Raw genomic sequence first — 18,689 nt, 5'->3', positions numbered from 1 at the left:
TTTTGGTTTTTGGAAGAAAAAAAAGTTAACAAATCGAGCCTCACAAAAAGAGAAAACGAAATCCAAGAGAGGCTTCACAACAATTATCTCACGAAGACTCGACCACGCGGAATCATTGAGACAACCTTGGTGGGTTTTTTTGCGCCACTTTCTAATAGATTTTCTTTTTACGTTCAGCAACCATCGCATCACTGCATGCATGCAAAACACCATGCATAAAATAAAGCAATACATGAACAATTATCCAGCAATATACTTACTTATTTATTTCTATTATTTTCCAATTGCTTTCCAAAATTACCATACAAAAAAAGAAAGAAGTAATGCGCCCATTTCCTACCGGTATGCCTTAATATAACAATCTGAACAAGTGCCAAACCTCTGGGAGCATACACGTTTTTAATTTCTACAACTTGTGCTTTTAATTTAGTTACCAATGGAATAGTAACAATAGATATTTGACATAATAATTTTTGATGCAGGTTATTTTTCCGGCGGGGAAAGTGAAGCTGTTCACATGCAAAGAAAGAAAAAAAACTATTTGAACTAACAATAAAATATTTTCAGCGTCATTACTCGGAATCCTAAAACTCTGGAGAGAAATAGAGTCATTTGAAATGAATGCCTTGTCGCAAACTGCACATGCGCAGAGTCCAGATTCCCCAGCGGCGGCGGCGGAGCTAATGAAGAATAATAAATCATGAAAAGGTTTCTCAGGTGTGTGTGTGTGTGTGTGAGAGAGAGAGAGAGAGAGAGAGAGAGAGAGAGAGAGAGAGAGAGAGAGAGAGAGAGAGGAGGGAGAGACTGGTAAGAGAAGTGTAAGGAGAGAAGGCGTGTGTGTGTGTGAGAGAGAGAGAGAGTGAGAGTGAGAGAGAGAGAGAGAGGCAGCGAGACTCGGTCTGCCCTTCGCCTCAGAGCAGACGCAGTTCGGTTCCCCGCAGCATTCCGCGTGGTTGAAGAGGGTCCGGTACCGAGACCGCCACCGCCATTACTCCTCACTTACGGTCATTTCAAGACGGGAAAACCAAACAGGTCAACGAAAGCAGCAGCAAATTTTTAACCTTGAAGTCTTTTGGAAAGAAACTTCTTTTTTTTTCCTGGCGCCGGAGTTTTGCCAAAAAAATAAAATAAAATCCACGGCAAAAAAATAATAATCTATTTATCTGGTTGGAGGTGGAGAGAGTTGAAGGAAGAAACATCCGCGTCACGAGTCCACAAAGGGAAAAGGTGTCCGCGCCCGAGACGCATGGCGCGCTGCTGCCTGTGACGCCGCCTCTCCGAGCACTCCGGCGGATGAAGGTCTCCGGTTGAATATTTACTCCACAGTGACTCGAGGTTCCTGCGCGAAGCCAACTGGACTTCAACTCGCAACGAGGAGGCGGAGTCTTAACTTATTAAAAGGAACTTGTCGCGGCTCGGACTCCAGCAAATATGATGATGATGTCCCTCAACAAGCAGCATTTCGCCATGGCGCACTCCAGCCTGCCCGAACACAAGTACTCGCTGCATTCCTCCTCGTCCTCCACCCTGACCTCCAGCGTGCCCTCGTCCTCCTGCTCGTCCTCCCGACACAGCAGCTCCATCATCAGCAGCAGCGGCGGCGGCGGCTCCGAGGCGATGCGCAGAGCCTGCCTCCCGACCCCACCGGTACGTATTACGCACAATCACTGCTTAAAGGCGCGTTTTGACAGCCCACTTTTTCCTCCTTCTTCCTTGTGCTTGATGTTTTTTTCATGTCGGCGCAGCTAATCAACCCAACACCTCCATCTTCTTCCCCTCCTCTGCTCGACTTATGTATTCAGTCGGCTTTGCCTTTCGTATTAATTTTTATGACCTGGGATGTTGCGTCTTGTTTTGCGTGCTCCTTTTCAGGACCCCCCCCCCCCCCCCCCTCCTTCTCCTCATTCTGGAAATGTCTTAAGCCGAGGCGTGGAGGGAGAACTCCCTGCTGACAGCTATGTGTGAATTCTATTTGCAATTGCAGAGCAATATATTCGGAGGCTTGGATGAGAGTCTGCTGGCCCGCGCTGAAGCTCTGGCGGCGGTGGACATCGTCTCGCAGACCAAAAGCCACCACCACCCCCCGCACCACAGCCCCTACAAGCCGGACGCCACCTACCACACCATGAACACCCTCCCCTGCACCTCGTCCTCCTCCTCCTCGGTGCCCATCTCCCACCCGTCCGCGCTGGCTGGCCATGGCCACCACCACCACCACCACCATCACCACCACCACCAGCCTCACCAGGCGCTGGAGGGAGACCTGCTGGACCACATCACCCCCGGGCTGGCGCTGGGTGCCATGGCGGGGCCGGACGGCTCGGTGGTTTCCACGCCCGCGCACCCTGCCCACATGGCGGGCATGAACCACATGCACCAGGCGGCCATCAACATGGCGCACCACGCCCACGGGCTACCGCAGCACATGGGCATGAGCGACGTGGACGCCGATCCAAGGGACTTGGAAGCCTTCGCGGAGAGGTTTAAGCAGAGACGGATCAAACTCGGGGTCACCCAGGCGGATGTAGGGTCAGCGTTAGCCAGCCTGAAGATACCTGGGGTCGGCTCCCTCAGCCAAAGCACCATCTGCCGGTTCGAGTCCCTGACGCTCTCTCACAACAACATGATCGCGTTGAAGCCCATCCTACAAGCGTGGCTCGAAGAAGCCGAGAAATCACACAGGGAGAAACTTAATAAGCCGGAGCTGTTCAACGGCGCGGAGAAAAAGAGGAAGCGCACGTCGATCGCGGCTCCGGAGAAGCGGTCGCTGGAGGCCTATTTCGCCATCCAGCCGCGTCCTTCCTCGGAGAAAATCGCCGCGATCGCAGAGAAGCTGGACCTGAAAAAGAACGTGGTTCGGGTGTGGTTTTGCAACCAGCGACAGAAACAGAAACGAATGAAATACTCTGCATGTGTCTAAAGAAGAAAAGCGTCGCTTTGAGCCGCCAAAGACTTGGAGCAGCTTAAAGACGATTTGTATCATATTTCCTATTCCACCATTTCTTTTTCCAATCATCGATGACTTTGTGCTTTTGAACTTCGAAAAAAAAAAAAAAAAAAATCCCAAAAATTGCCCAGTGACTGAAACAAAACGACCCCCCCCCCCCCCCCCAGTCACGTGTTTTTAAGTCGCTGAGATGGAAAATGTGGAGGCAAGAAAGAGCAAGTAAGAACACTGTTTCACCTTTTTAATGTCGACGCTGATGTGACTCGATGCTTTAATTTTTTTTACTTCATGATTAATTTAAAATGAGGACGACAATTCCCCCCCACACCACGCACACACACACGCACACACACACACACACACACACACACACACAGCGCTATTTCCACACATGAGCGGGGTTAGTTCAGCTCAAAGCTCTCGGTTTGGTGTTCACATTTTTGGTTCATGGAATAAGCTACATTTTTCCCTGCGAATTCCATGATGATAGAATCTGACGTTTATTCAGGGTCCGTGAGGATGAAGAGGACAACACGCTGCTTGCTCTTCATTAGATTACGGCCCAATAACCCATGTGTAAATTAATAATTTGCTCCTCACACGCTTCATTTTGTGTCTAAATGTGTAATTAACTCCACATTATTTTCTTGCCTTGTGTGATGGAAGTCAGGGATCTGGGTTATTATTAGGCCTCGGTATTTGGGCACCCTGAAATATTCGGATTTCACAGAATTTCGCAATTTAAAAAACAATAGGATTTCATGCCGGCTGCAATAAATTCACAATCCAGCGTGGGTCGGTCCTTTATGAACTATTTATTAAGTGAGGTCATGTTTACTTCATTATATATTTATTGGGATCTCACCCCCCGCCTCCTCGTTTTGCTAAGGAAAATCAAATTCTGACAGCAAGTTGCGCGCGTCGTTCCGTTCGACGTGCTGTGGAATACACGGCCAGCAACTTTAAATAACAGCGTTTAATTTCTAACATTTGAGATGGTACAATCGAGATATATATGAGATAATATTTCTCTCTTTTTTAAATTATTTTATGTATGTTTTCTGTTATTTATTTGTATAAATATACGCGCATCATTATGAAGTCGTTGCTTGTTTAAAAAAAATTAATCACCTTGTTTCAGTAATGTTTTTTCTTGCGAAAAGAAACCGCTTCATGGAAGTATACGTGTATCATGTAAATATTTCATTGGAACAGTCAAAGCACATAAATATATCCGTACAGGTTTTTGCTGTATTGCTGTTTTAGCTGAGGTATAACTGATTTCTGTAATAATGTATGTTGCTTTTTGGTTCCTGGTTAAATAATTCTATTAATTTATTACATCCATGTGCTTTTAATTTATTCAGTTATTGAACTGCAATATGTGTTCCCATTAAAGACAAACAAACTTTAACATTTAATCAGACGTTTTCCATGACTGCACTGTGTAATGTGGCTCATCCAGACATATTAATATGCCTTTATTTATGCATCTATTTATTTATTAATGAGGAGGACGGAAACGGCTTAGCTGTGGGCTGCGCAGCTTTTAAAAGACATTTGGCGATTCTTTTAGCCTGATTGGCTATACAGAGAGCCGATTGCAATCTTTCTTTGCAAAACACCACCACATGCCTCCCGCGACTGCATGTGCGCGTGATGCAAGAGGCGAAAGTGCGAATTTAAAATAGATTTTTTGCATTAATAGCGTCATCCACTGATCATAAAGCAGGTCCCCTAATGCTATAAAGAGACACGTGGCTTCTCCTCTGACTTGCTGCCAAGCTTATGCTGCTCCACTGTTGCCTTACCTGAGAGCAAAATGCTAATATTCTATTAGAGTCTAATCCGGGGGGGGGGGGGTGTCTGTGGAGAGCTGGAGGGGGTCCCTGGAGCGAAAGACATGCCAGATGTCAACCCCGCCAGAAAAGCAGCCCTCCTTGCCAACGTTGCCCGCGTCTCTATTCAAACACGGTTCGTTTGGTGAAAGCGGGCAAGTCAGGCTTTGATGCCGAAAGCTTGGGTTCGACTTTATGGTTAGATGCGAGGAGGAGGAGGAAGAGGAGGAGGGGATCGTTCTGAATGTCGTGTCCACAGCAGAGCTGCTCTCTGCGGGTCGCAGGGCTGCTGCGCAAACGTTTCAGCACCATGGACAGAGACCTGAAAGCATGGCCTCCCTGAACGCTGGTCGCTTAGCGCCAGCGCATGGGATTATTCTTTATCTATTTTATATATATTTTATGGTTTTAAATTGGTCAGAATTACGCACCGCAACAGGAGGAAGAGAGGCGTAACCGTATAGAGTTATTACAGTGCGATTTTCTTAAAATGGCACCTGACTAAACCAAATAAAACCTTTATTATCATTTATAAATAAAATACTTGACACAAGTGCGTGTCTTAACTATTGAACCCTTTTAATAAAAGGGCCCACCGCCCTTATATGGAACGCTGATCCGGCTCACATGGTGACAAATGAAGAGGATCAAAACGACCCTTATTAATGAGACAGCGATGATGGTTCATCAATTAAAAGATGCTCCTGCTGAGTGCTTCTAATTTCCCCTAAATGAGCCATTCCACTTAATACGTTAATAAGAGCGAATTATTAAATTACACATCGAATTATGAAAAGCAGATAATTACGATGAGCGACTTAAGCAGTCATTAGCTCTCCCTGTTAATTACCGCTGGTCAGGGAGGGCTGCTGCTGCGGGAGGGTCTCATCGGGAATTCAAATTCACTTTATGCTGCTTGGCAGGCTGGATCTCTGCACAGGCAGGCAGGCAGGCAGGCAGACAGGCAGGCAGGTAGGCAGGCAGGCAGACAGCATCTCAGACCGCTGCTGCCTGCTTTCACTTTCACGTATTGGACGAAAATTGATCTGGATTCTTTGATAACGAATCAATGTGACCCCAACACTGAAACACACACACACGCACACATGCATTTATATATTTAATACGATCCGAACAGTTTACCTTGAAGCCACAGACACGCGCGCTCACGTCACGCATGCTCGTGCGTCCACATCGCACACGGAACTCCACTGTGGGAGCTTTCAACAAAACGAAAGGGGCAGCGCCGTTTCCTTTTGTTATAATTACGCCCTCTGTTTTATTTTCTCTCTTTTCCCCTGAACACCCCCCCCCCCCCCCCTTTCACAGGGATGCCGGATGAAATTTTAATGAGGCCAGGGACCGTCGGAGCTCCGCCTAGGGACCGTGGAGTGGAATATTTTAACTGTACATTTATACGCCAAAGTGTCTGCTCTCGAATCAGACGCTACTAAAACGTGAACGCGCCGCGCAGCCCCTTTATGTGTGCAGCTGCTGGCTCCTGAATATTGTGCAGCACCGTCAGATATAGGCTGGATGTCAAGCGGCCATCGCCATTTGATAGTGTCGCCATGTCAGTTGTTGTTGATGCAATATTAATCATCCATCAATAGTCATCAGTTTGTTAAGCGTTTTCCTGAATCTATAATCGATGGAGCAGCGAGAAGGATTTCGGTGATACGTTTGATGCAGGACGGGATGAATAGGAAGGAGAGACGCACAGATCCTGTCAGTGACGCATGCGGCTCTCTCTCTCACTCTCTCTCTCTCTCTCTCTTCTATGACTAAAGATTGAGTCTGAATTTCAAAAAGTTTGATGTTTCCTTGGATACCGATGCGAGCGCACACATTTAAAAAAAAATTCTTAATAAGAATTAAAAAGGCTATAGGTTAAACTGGACGTACGACTAATTTCTTAAAAGTAAGAAAATATATTGATCTGAATTTCGTTTTGCGAAAATGTCTGCACAGCTTTATGTTATTTGCGGTGAAACCGCTGCAGACTGTCCAGCCATGCGCAGAAAAGAATTTGTTGCTCATTAAAAATAGATGAGATTTTTTTTTTTTATATTCATGTTCAGTTCTGCTATAAAGTATCGCATTTTTTCAATCGATAAATAAAAGAACAGGGTCTACAGGTGATTATTTGTACGGGACCTTTGCCCAATTAAAACTTTAAGATATAAGCAGTAATTTATTATTTAAGGAAATTTTGATAATTTCAGCACGAATCAGGAAAAGCTCCGTTTTAATTTAATACCATTGCAAACGTTCAAAGCCCTCGTAGCTAGAATAGCTCAAGGGCGTGATTAGAGGGCGGGGACCGGGAGACCTGTCACCCCTGACATGTGGCCACCACCAAATAAGGATTTTAATCCATAGACAAGTTCCAAGTGTTTTTTCTTTTTAAACATTTGCTATTTATTGAATCTGTAAGTTTCAATACATTTCAGCCAGGCCTTTAATTCTAAATTATCGTCTGTTAATTTTTTTATTGCCTAATTAATCAAATTTTATGCATTTGTCAATTTTTATTTAATCACAAGGGAGGGGGGGGGGGGGGGGGGTTCTGTGTGCTCCATGGCCCAACTTTTTGTTTTATTGGTGTAATTCAGCAAAATGGAGGAGACATCCCAGCCATGGGCTGGAATGCATTGTGCTCCAGTTTAATATTTATTTTAACACATTAATGACTTCTGTTATTGTGTGAAATTAAAAATGACCGCAGTCACAAATTCCATCGCCCTTTATCAATATTTTTTCTTACAGTTAGGAGACTGAGGAGAAGAAGCTGCACTGTTACATGGAGTCCATAAAAGCAAAAGGAAGAAATGACCTTCAAGGGTAAAACCCATGCATGCCCGGGAAGATAAAGAATAAAGTCATGATGACATGTTCACGTTCCTCAGATGAATACACAAGAAAGTTGGTTGAGTTCATAAAAGTGGCTAACACCTTTATAAAATTGATTTTTGCAACTTTTTGCCCTCTCTGCCCCATCTTATCAGGTAAATCTATTAAAAACCGTCAAACCGCAGCAGCAATCCAACAATTTAAATTTGGCATTAATTAATTAATCATCGGTGTTCTAATCTGAATGCAACACTCCGTCTGAGGTGGATCGAATCAGTGGTGATCAATGGTTAGTTGTGTTTCACTGTGAATGACTAGGGGCCGGGGCCTTTGGCATCACAATGGCAGATCTCAATCTAAAGAACCCCCGTAATGTGAATGAATATATAAGCTATTATAGCTAAATGCGTGTACCCCAGTTATATATTATGACAAAATGCATAAATGGATGGCAGGAAAATGCCTTCAGCCATGAAGTATTTAACAAGATTGGAGGGTTGTACAGGTTTATGAAGAGTCGGATGCCCTGCTGGTGTTCCCTCCTCACCTGGCGTTGGACTCGCCGGCTCTCAGAGGCTGGTTTTGGCGTTCCGACTGAGTAAGTTGTAGACCTGCTAGAGCTCAGGCCTTAATGAGAAGGTGGTAGAGCCGTCTGGCGGATGTGTGTTCATTGGGCTTTGACAGCCGTGCTCTGTTGCAGATCTATTAATCATACCCACAAGGAGTGCTGCTTCTCTCTCTCGCTCTCTCTTGTTCTCCCCATTTCTCCCTCAGTCACTCACTCACAGTTTATACAGAACAGAATCATTTACATAAAGTCCTTAAGGCAAATAACTGTTGGGGGCTTTAATTTATATCTGATCGAAAATTAGCCGTCATTATGCGCACCATTAGCTGCGTCTTTAATGTGCTTCTAAGCACCATTTGTCAAGCAGCTTGTTAATATCCTTCAAGTCTTTAAAGTTGGGAGCTCATTAAAGACTGCTGTTCCTGCTCTTGATGCCATTTCACAAAATTCTGTGGGCAGGGACAGAACATTTAACATTTTTTCCCCACATTGCCATTGTCCAGAACAGAGAGAAGGGGATGCATTTGTAGTGTATTTGCATCCTGATCAGATAAAATGCTTAAACTGACCATTTAATGAACTCCAGAAAACATTTGGACGCAATCAAACCACCGGGAACGCCTATAAAACGGATTCCAATCAGGAAAACCAATTTTCATTTCAATGTGTAAGATTTGGAATTGAAAAAAAAAAAGCTATTTTGAAAGTCTGCCCATCAGATGAGGTAAATAAACTCCAAGCCCATAATGCCGGACCCTCACAGAGCCAATCTTTTCCTTTGGGTAATGGGAGTTATGCTGCTTCATTATTGGTTAAAACTCCAGTGTCCTTAGTCTTTTTTTTTTTTCTCCCTCCAGTATAACAGATTCCTCCAGGCTAAAGCAATAAAGAGAGTAATTAGAATGCTAAAGACAGATGTAAATAAAGGGAATGAGACAGTGGTGAGGGATGAAGCGTCTAGGTCACACACTCTCATCAAAAAACCCAGTTGGTAGCAAATGACACAACGCTCAGTGCCAGAGGCCTGGGGCTACGACTGCAAACCAGAGGACATAATGGACTAAATTATGGTCTCAATGGCTATGCATCTCAAAGCACCAATAAGGACACACACACAAACACACGCAGACACACACCCACACACACGCTGAAAGCTCAGATACCGGCGTATGGTCAGATTAAAGCCATCTAAAGCATTACATAATATACGCAACACCCTACCTACCTTATCATAACAGCATGCTGTCATTAAATGGTGTGAACTAAAGCGCTAACCTGTTCTTTTTAACGACACCTGCAGATAATCCATTCTTCACTCATCTGTCCAGCAAATACTGGAGAATGTTTTTTTTTTCTACCCCCACATATCTGCATCGGGAATTAATTTTTTCACCCACCTGAATACAAATTGTAAATGTAAAAAAAAGAAGAAAAAAGTGGAAAATGAGATTAATCTTTTAGGATTGGATTTGAGGAGGTGTGTTAGCGTGTGGCGGCAAAAATCAACACTAAACACTATACACTTGAGAGTACATGCACAAAGAGGGGGTTGGCCTAATTAAAATATTAGCATTATTAAAAATACATTAGCTACTAGGATGGCATCTTATTTAACAACATGAGACATTAATAAATTAGACAACTTCTCGTGATAAAGTAAATCATTCCTTACATCGGGCTTCAAGGGGAATTCCTACGAGTCCCGGGCACAAGGATCAGGTCATGTGAGGGAATACCAGATATGAAGCCAGAATGCCGCAAATCAAGTCATGTGTAATTCATTCGATTTTTACATTTCTTGTATTTTAAATTTCTTGTCAATAATTTAAGAAAAATCAAATGTCGTAATAATTTGATTTAGGAGTTTATAGACTCATTAAAAAAGGTTCCATGATATAAGTCTTACATCCCATCTCAGCTGGAAACGGTGAGGCAGCATCGAGCATCCCGTTTGAAGATAATTTAATGTATTCAAAGAAAATTTATAAAGAAGTTTTACTGGTCACGAAAAAAAGAATTTAAAAAAAAGTTTCCCAGGACTTCCTGATGATCTTTCATATCTGCTCATCTCCGAAAAGGTGGGAACACAAATCACTGCACTGCAACCCGGAACCCGGAACCGGATGTAGCATCAGACTGCTAATGCTGGATCTGTATAATTGCTTAACTTTTTTTTTTTTTTTATCTCATTGTGCACCAACTTGGTTCTCGCTGCAGTCTAATGATAATAATATTAAATAATAATAATAATAAGGATAATACAAGCTTCACTATGTAATCACTGCCCTGATGGATTCTTCATCATTATAATACGTGCAATAGTTTGAGAGCATTCTTTTTTTTATGTCTACTACATAAAGAAAAAACCAAAAAGGGCTTTAACAAAAGCGAGAACAAATTTAAGTGAAACCCTTACAGAAGCTGCTGGATGGGACTGCAACCAAAATGCCTTCAACACAATACGGGGTAAGTTTTCTTTGCCTTATTGAAATCACATATAATGGCGAAAATGAGAACGTACTGCAATATATTATAATCTCTATCTGCTTAGAAGAGCTTCAAATGTGTCTTTCCCACCGCCGAGACCGCATCGCAGCCAGTACGTCATAGAAATGAGAGCTTCAAAGCATTTTTATCACCTTCGACAAAAGTTACATGATCTTTTCCGTGCAAAATACTTCTTGGGAAATAATATCCCAGCAAAGCAAGTCGACGCCACCGACTATATTGGATGACACTCTGCAGCTGAAATGTGAGCCTTTTTTGCAAAAGGTTGATTACTCTGGATATATTTCACCCGCTGCTCTGGGCTATTATTGCTTGATGCCGACTGGAGCGAGAGCCCTGATGGAGCCATCCTGAATGGTCACCGTCCCCGGTAAAACCATACAGGGTGATTCAATGCGAGCATAAAGAAATGTTAACGATTGTCAAAGACCTTTATGTTGGATGGCTTTCCTTCCATTTACTTTCTTTCTACTCTCTCTCTGCCGTCCTTTTTATACTCTTCTTTTTTCTTTTTTTTTGCCCCTCCAATTGAAACTTCAGCAGGGAAAATAATAAAATGACACCGACTGAAAGAAAGGCGTCATCTCTAAAACGTCCCGTTATTGAAGACATATTTCATCAGCGGCGTTTCTGTAAAATGCCACCGTTCTGATGCCGAGCGCTGCGTGGGGAACGCTTGCATCTTGGTAACTGTGCTGCAATGTGGTAGGCAGACATAGTTTCTGACCTCTATCTGGCGCGTGGAAGGACCTCAGCAGCTGTAAACAACGCTGCAATCAGTGTCCCATCTGCTCCCATGTCCCACTTGTGTGGCTGCCTTTTTGGCATTTCTTTCACCTGCTGCCAAGCGGTTGCCTCGGGACATCTAACCCAGAGAAAAGAGCTCATTTACCCAAGGAGGAAAGAAGCAAACTAGATTTCTGAGTGCTAAAAGGAAAACTTCCTTGTGGGCTAGAGTGCAAGAGATTACTACAACATGTTATAGATGCTTCTGCACAAAGACAACAGTTGTCAAACCGCACTGAGACCTCGTCCCATGTGGAAATACAGAAGGATTATCCGAGTCAGCTGTCAGGCCACTGTCTACATGTTGATTTAACCCTTGATCGGGTTCCATTTTATGAAGTGAGACCTGGATTTAGACTCACTTCATAAAAGGTAAGCTAGTGTGACTCTTGTTTTAATGAAGCCACAAGTCAAAATAAAAGCCACAGGTTTTGCTGATATAGGCAGGCAAACTGATTTTTTGCCATTGTTGCCAAAATATTCCACAGATTGTTGCAGGAATCCAGGATGAAGCTGGAAAGGAGACGACAGCTTGCAAGCAAATATAGGAAATGCTAATTACCTTTGTTGAGCATTGTAAGACTGCAAAAAAATATATATTTGAAATTGATTTGATTTGACTGGCATATTTTTCCAGGATGAACCCCACATATATCTAAATAAAAGATGACAATACTTGATGAAGGATTAGAAAAGAGACCAACATTTGTGGACTGATTAACGGATCATTCCTGCAACGGGCGGGTTGGAGGCCAAACCAACCCATCCTCAGGGAGCGTTCTGCTCCATCAGACCCGTCTGACGAACGTGTGGCATCCTCGTCGATACGGACCCAGCACTGAGAGGATGGTAACCACGGGTAACCAGTTAAAGCAGGCAGAAGTTAAGACTAGCATCTGCTGTTCGGCTGAGAGTCGAGCAGCGTGGGGGGAAACGGGGGCGGTGATTAAGATGATGAAGCATGCATGGCGCCCTTGTCAGGCTGATGCAGCGAGGTCATCGTGTCACAATCGATGAGAGTTTCTCTAATGTTTCTACAATGAAAGTGTGATATCTTTACAATCCCTTTATTCAGGGGTGGGCTTGGACAAACTTTGTTTTCTGCATGCATAATCGGCATTTAATTATTACCCCCCCCCCCCCCCCCCCAGACGCTGGAGCCCTGCATGTTACGGGATTTGAGTGGGGGTCAGATCCATGTGTATTCCTGTGGGTGGGATTGTGGAATTGCAGTAGATTTGATTGGAGCAGGAGGGCCCTCCATGGATCTCATGCGGCGCTCCCCCCCCACCTGTTTTTTTTTTTGTGTCTGTGCGCTGCTGTAATATACATAATTCAGACAACCATGTCTTTGGGGTCTGAACCACCTGCTGGCTTATATTAGCTAATTAATGGTGATTTATCAGAGCTGCTAATTTGAGCGGGGCCACATGCCTTCAGGAGTCTCAGAACGCCAGATGAATTCCGATGGAAATAATGCTTATTTGATGGGCAGTTTGCTAAAACAAAAAGTTCTGTCTTTCCTGCCCCACAGGGATGGAATTTCTGTTCTTAGGAAAGACGACCTTGTGTAATTTTTTTTCTGTCTCATTAAGGTCTTACACACAGTTCATTTTAATATTTAAATTCAAAACAGCTTTTTACCTGTGTCCTTGGCAAGGTCTTTTTATTTGATGTCCTTATATTTACCGTTAAGGGACCACTGATTTGGTTCAAGACTCGATATTTGGGCAGCCTTGAAGAGAATATTAATATCAGCCCGCCCAATTTAATTGTCGTTATTTGTTTAAAAGTACTCAAAATATTTGGCATGTACTCACGTTTGTTGTCAGTGCAAACACATCATAAAAGTGTCTACAAACATCACATTGGTGACGTACAGAGAGACAGCGACTCGCCCGCGCCAAATAGCACACCCTCAATACACTGTGTGGGATTGCGCAATCTGAGGTGCGGCAGCGCCCGGCATCGCCTCACCTCGCATCTTTCGCTTGTATTTGAACAGGAAATATGCAGACTCAGTGATTTGAATTATTAAACAGCAATTTGATTTCATTAAATCATTTACAGATTAGACAAATAGATCAGACATCTGCCACCACCTTCAACTACCCTCTGACCTGCACAAATATCACGTACGGATAGATTAAATACCCAAAATGAACAACAATGCTTCATATCAGTCATTTCAGGTAAGTCAAGTGATTTGACAAGGTCTTTGCTGATAAAGTATGAGCGACGGCTGATGTCTTCAACCCTCTGCATGCACATCTTCTGGAAGTCCCTCTGGAATCTCTTCAGGGGTTTGAATCCTGCCTCGTTCCACGCAGGTCGAATCCCACGAGATGCATGGAAGCGTGCAAGAATGCGACACCACGTCAAGTCATCCGTCACATTTGAAATTAGAACATGAAAAGAGAGAGGGGGGAAGAGGGGCACCAAGGTAAAAAAAAAAAAAAAGTCTTCTAGCGAGCACCTTTTTCTGATCTTTTTCTCCCAATTCAAATAAAATTCAAAACAGCAGGTAAACGGTAATATCACACAAGCGAGCAACGGCGCCTCCAGCAACGCGCTCCGTTAAAAGAGTCTGCCGAGCAACGACTGCAGCGCTCCGTGAAGAAGCCGGAGTGTTTACTCAGTGGGAAGCGAACAAGAGTTCTGAAAATGCACTTTAACGCTGGAAATCTCACAACGTTCTCTCAAGGCAATGAGCGTGTAGTAAAAAAAACAACAACAGTGGGCTAGGAATACAGTATACCAGTAATCCAACACAACCCGTTGTCGATGAAAGCACCACTAGCCTATTTGAGGGGAAGCTCAAGTTGGATCAACAGACCTCCAGAGGAGACGGGTCGCCTCCCGTCTCCTCCTCGGGATGGAGCCTTCAGAATAAAACCACCTCTTCTCACAAAGGACTTCAACGATCGTATAAGGAGAAAAGGCCCGATCCTTCCCTTCCCTTCCCTTCACCAAAGCTCCCTCTCTCACACACTCAGAGGTTTGATGGGAGAATGGAAATAAGAGTCTCCGTGCCTGTGAATGCCGTCATTTCATTCCTTTACTTCGAATGCTCCGGGGATCTCCGAGAAGGAGTAGGAGCAATAAGTTCACTTGGCTGAATTAATGCTGTAATTCTTTATCAGGAGAGCCTTGGCATTACCCTGAACCGGGCTGGTTTTATGCAAAATGGTCTCGAGCCAAGTCTTTTCTTCTTTTTTTAAATGATGGTCCTAATTTGTTGGCTCGGTTTAAATTATTAATCTATTTTATATTCAGGTAGTTATTACGTGTCATAACTGTGTATCTATGGGATGAAATTTAATAGCATCTGCTGGACCTTAGGAAAGGAACCGGTGCACAAATGCTATTAAATATTGATAATTAACTAAATATTTGCCTCGGCTCCTGCTTGGAGCCGCCGTGCCGACTGGACACTGAAGACGCACCGGCAGAGGCAAATAAATCAATTGGAGACATTGTTGCGACGGTGGCTGCCAATATCTGATTATTGAACCGTTTCTACACCGCTTTTGAGCACACTTTTGCCAGGCTGGTGTCCAAACCAGGGGGGAGCTTGACGCAGAAAGGACACAAGGGCAATGCATGGTTGCATTTGTGCAGGGCTAGGGGTCGACCCAGGAGAAGATACGTAGACGAAGTGAGGGAGGACATGAGTGGCTGGTGTTGGGGAGGACGGTGCAAAGGCCTGGGTGAAGTGGAGGCGACCTTATGGAAAAATGGAAAAATGGCTACGTCAGCATCAGCTGGTCCATCAGACATACCACTGAACCATCTGCCAGCCTGCCCCCATCCCTGTCTGAACCCCCCCCCCACAGCCACCAGCCAGGAGGAGGGTCCCTCCCAGGGGGGGGGCTTGATGTGCTAATGTGAACCTTTGTGCTGCTCAGCTGAGCAGGTAAATAAAACCGGACCAGCAAGTCAGGCATTAGTTTGATTTCTCAGATACGATTCCAGGCGCATCGTGGATCTGATCGTCTTTTGATGTGACAAGTATTTACTTTAAACCTAAAACTTCAAAATTCAATTAGACATGTTATCTATTCATTTGAAGCACCCAGCGAGGCTGCCAGTGGGAGTGTATTGATTAGAGGAGGTCATGCGTGGCGGCGAGAGAGGGGCGGTCATGCTTTTTTATGCTTAATGGACTGAAATAAAGGAGCCAGCAATGGGCTTTAATTAGGGAACACTGGCAGGGGGGCATCTAGTTACCCCTCCCAATATTTACCCTGCACACCCCTCGGCAGGGCACCTCCATTCACCCACAACATTCACTTCTAGATGCTCGCAAACACACACAGTTTTGCTACGGGTGCATTCACACGTGCGCGCAAGAAACACACTCACAGGAGGGTGGAAGCGGCGAATGGAAGGGGGCGATGGAGAAAGGGATGAAAATATGAAAAGAGCAGGAGCGCCGGGCTCCCGGGGTCTCAGCCGCTGCCAGGCTGCTGCCTGCTCCTCGCAATGAGTTGCAACTGTCAGTTGATTTTATCTCCGGCTTTTCATCATCGCACAGAGCCCGGTCGGAGGAAGCCACCTGAGATTCTAAGGAATTTGTTGTCTACAAGTCATTAGCAGAGATTGCTGAGATATTTCGGGGGCCAGAACCATGGGCTGGGCGTTGCTGCATACTTGTGTGTCCCCCTTTAACCCTTCGTGGGCCGCCAGTTCATCGCAGGGCCACACGTAGACGTTTTTTAGGCACCTTCTCTAGGCTTTATTGTCATGACCCCAATCTCAGGTACATCTGTGTCTTCAAATCGTGGTGCATTCAGGGACAGCGATTTTATAGCAGTGGGACATGTGGCATTCCTTATTGAATTAAGCAGCAACAGCCAGGCAGCATTTATTCAACTGACTGACTTTGGATGGATGTTTCTTTCCACTTGTGTCTGCAGGTAGACGTGTTCTTCTAACACCTTTGTGTCCGGCGGGAGCCTCTCGTGTCCGGTATGAACAGTGGGATTTACTTATAAAGGCTAGCGGCTCATCTCTGATGCTACATCGCCCCGGTCGAGAGAAGTAGCTTCTTTTATGCGGACTTGAAGGAGCACATGTCCAAGTGGGAACACTGTATTAAATATGGATTCTGTTTGGGTCCCTCTTCAGCTGTCCCCCCCCCCTCCCCCCTCCTGCCAAACTCCCAACCAGTGTCAATGTCCATGAATCCGTGTAAGTGGATGTTTTTGTAATGGGAAGGCTCCAGAGTGAAGGGTTGGCCCGCCTCCGAAGCGCAGTGTGATTACCCAGCAAACACAAACAGCGGTTCTAACCTTGACCACACAGAATTATTTTTTTGGAATGGATGGAGGGCGTGAGCCGGGACTGAAATGTGAAATTCCAGCGGGCGTCTCTGTGTGTGTCTAACCTTGTGAAAACACGGAGACGTGAGTTTGATAGAGTTATTACACATGTGTGCTTCCACCATTTGTGCGTCTGAATCTATTATCCTGAGCGAGGCAGGGCTCGGCTGAGATTCCCCCCCCCCCCCCCGGTGTCGCAGGTCAGGCAATTGCAGCAGCCACTGTTTGCTTTTAATGCAAACTCTAAGGATGTCTTTTTTGTTGTTCTTAACAGAACACTGTTTACTCTGCCGATGATTAGAGTGCTTTTATTTCCACTGTGCCTCTGAAAATGTCATTTCAGAAGCCCAGAGAGAGGGAGGGAGGGAGGGAGGGAGGGCATCTTTGGCTTGGCGAGACGACTTTCGGTCCGACAATGTGCATCCAGTTCATTATGGTGAAAGTCATTCAGGAAGATAATTATCCCAGTGCATGTTGTGTGTAGTAAAAGCGAGGCGCTTCTGGTGCTCTCTGGAGTCTTTTCTTCAAAGGAAGCAGGCCTGCGTTCGACGCTGTAATCTGAAGAAGCATCATTACGACCCCCTCAGTCAGAAGCGGGTGGGTTTTTTGTCGGGGCAATCGACAATCATGCAACATCAAGACATCGGGCCGTCAACACTATGTTGTCACTGCTCAGTCAGCCTGGGTGTTGCTTTGCCTTGTTTATAGCCATTTAGATGTCAGATCCATCTTTCCGGCGTAAGGAGAATGTGATCGCTTTAAAGGTATGTCATATATCCATCAGGGAGGGGGAATAAGACGCCGGTTATCACCGCTGGAACTCCCCTGACAACCGTCCAATTACGCATATCACAATCTGCCTACTGTTTGCACTAGAAGTAATCAATAACGGATGTGGCTGAGTGCGCATACGTGTTGGTTGGAGCCGAATGTATGAAAACGCAATCATTCGGAGAATCCGATACGGGTAAGTAGGCGATTGCGCTTCATGAGGGGAGGGGCCTGATTAGTGATTGTAGCTCCACGTATGATGTGTGTGTGATGGCGGCGGACGGAGGAGAGGGAGGTATGTTCTCTCCGGACGTGGCAAATGGAATGGGTGACAGGTGGAAACTGGGGATGAGAAGACGGTCCTCTGTTTCATGAATAAATGTAAACACAGCGCCATGCAATTACCGGGCCTGGTCATCGCTTTTGGGTTTGGGGTGAGGGTAAAATGAGCGGCGACATCCCTGCAGGTCCAATCTAATGAAAACACGCAGGTTACTGGGGCGTTTAATTGTATATAGGGTAAAGCTAAGAGTGAAGACTGTAGGGGCTTGTCGCGGATGAAAGCCCGGCCCTACCACTGGAAAATTTGATTCAGTTTAAACATAGCGTTTCATTTATCGATCGGCTGCGGAAGGCGAGATCATCACAGGAACACGACCTGAGCAGATGGATTCATTTGAACATGTCAGGAGAACACATGGGTCTTGTTGCTCCGGAGAATGACTTGTTACACAGGGCTGGCGACCGGAATGACATATCTAACGGCTTTAATGTTTTTATAAGGAGTTCACTCCGTTTGATTATGTGTGTTGTCGCAAATACGTATTTCCAATAGACAAAATAGCTGCCTAAATGCCACACCGGAGCCTCAATGTATACGACTCAAACCAAAAGTGTGATTTAAACAATCAAAAAAGAAAAAAGAAAAAAGTGAATATCAACAAGGATCATACAGAAGTGCTAAACTTTAGTCAACAGCGAGTGCATTTCTCTGCCGTCGTCTCCGTGCGTATGCATATCTGTTTGGAAATAACACTTATCCACCGCAGGAGAGGCAGGTCAAAGCATAGCACAGTTATATCTTTTCTATTACC

General features: G+C 44.9%; 1 protein-coding gene across 1 annotated transcript; it reads left to right on the top strand.

The window, feature by feature from the left end:
* Positions 1-1,431: 1,431 nt before the first annotated feature.
* LOC137917119 (POU domain, class 4, transcription factor 2-like) lies at positions 1,432-2,920 on the top strand. The gene is made up of 2 exons (XM_068760004.1): positions 1,432-1,517; positions 1,936-2,920. Exons 1-2 carry the CDS (start codon positions 1,432-1,434, stop codon positions 2,918-2,920), a joined length of 1,071 nt encoding a protein of 356 aa, XP_068616105.1.
* The last annotated feature ends 15,769 nt before the right edge of the window (positions 2,921-18,689 follow it).

Source organism: Brachionichthys hirsutus, unplaced genomic scaffold (assembly GCF_040956055.1).
Source record: "Brachionichthys hirsutus isolate HB-005 unplaced genomic scaffold, CSIRO-AGI_Bhir_v1 contig_1205, whole genome shotgun sequence".
Classification (NCBI taxonomy): Eukaryota; Metazoa; Chordata; class Actinopteri; order Lophiiformes; family Brachionichthyidae; genus Brachionichthys; species Brachionichthys hirsutus.
The sequence above is the reverse complement of the archived record's forward strand: the minus strand, read 5'-3'. Positions and strand labels throughout refer to the sequence as shown.